The 619-nt window shown below is 69.1% G+C and overlaps 1 protein-coding gene across 1 annotated transcript; it reads right to left on the bottom strand.

The window, feature by feature from the left end:
• Positions 1–244: 244 nt before the first annotated feature.
• On the bottom strand, positions 245–594 carry DEXI (Dexi homolog (mouse)). Its single transcript, XM_010578448.1, has one exon. It carries the CDS (start codon positions 592–594, stop codon positions 313–315), a length of 282 nt encoding a protein of 93 aa, XP_010576750.1. The 3' UTR covers positions 245–312.
• Between the last annotated feature and the right edge of the window lie 25 nt (positions 595–619).

Genomic DNA, 619 nt, shown 5'->3' on the forward strand with positions numbered 1-619 from the left:
GGGAGCGCCCCGCGGGCCGCTGCCCGGGACGAGCCCGAGGAAATGACTTACTTGCCTTGCGAGCCCTCTGCGTCTCCGCGGCCCTGCCCGGCGGCAGCGGGTCCCGGGCCCCCCCCCGCCCCGCCGCGCCTCTGCAACGGGGGGAGGCGGGGCGGCATGTGGAAGGGAAGGTGCTGTCCAGAAGGAGCCGAGACGCAGCGAGGGCATCCCGGGGCCGCGGCGGTCCCCGAGCTACGGCCATGCCGGGACAGCCGGCCCCAGCCCCGCGCCGGGCGGCGTCACCCCGCAGTCGCTTCGGAGCGCCCCGGGGCGTCACTCCAAGTAGCCATCAAAGACATCCAGCTCGCTGTCCGTCTCGTAGAGCACGGAGCCAGGGTCGGAGAGCACCCCCAGATCCACCAGAGCCTGGTCCATATCCTCGGGCAGGAAGACGATGCCTACATTGAGAACGATGTACTCCATCAGGAAGGCATAGTACAGGATCAGCACGTTGACAAAGAACAAGCCCACGTAAAACATATAGGGTAGCACCAGCAGCGCATGGAAGGCCCAGGACTCCAGCGAATCCAGACGTGCCGAGACCGCGGCGGGCATGCAGCCGTGCGGGGCTGCGGCGGGC

The sequence above is a fragment of the Haliaeetus leucocephalus genome, unplaced genomic scaffold (assembly GCF_000737465.1).
Source record: "Haliaeetus leucocephalus isolate CR32 unplaced genomic scaffold, Haliaeetus_leucocephalus-4.0 Scaffold636, whole genome shotgun sequence".
NCBI classification, from domain to species: domain Eukaryota; kingdom Metazoa; phylum Chordata; class Aves; order Accipitriformes; family Accipitridae; genus Haliaeetus; species Haliaeetus leucocephalus.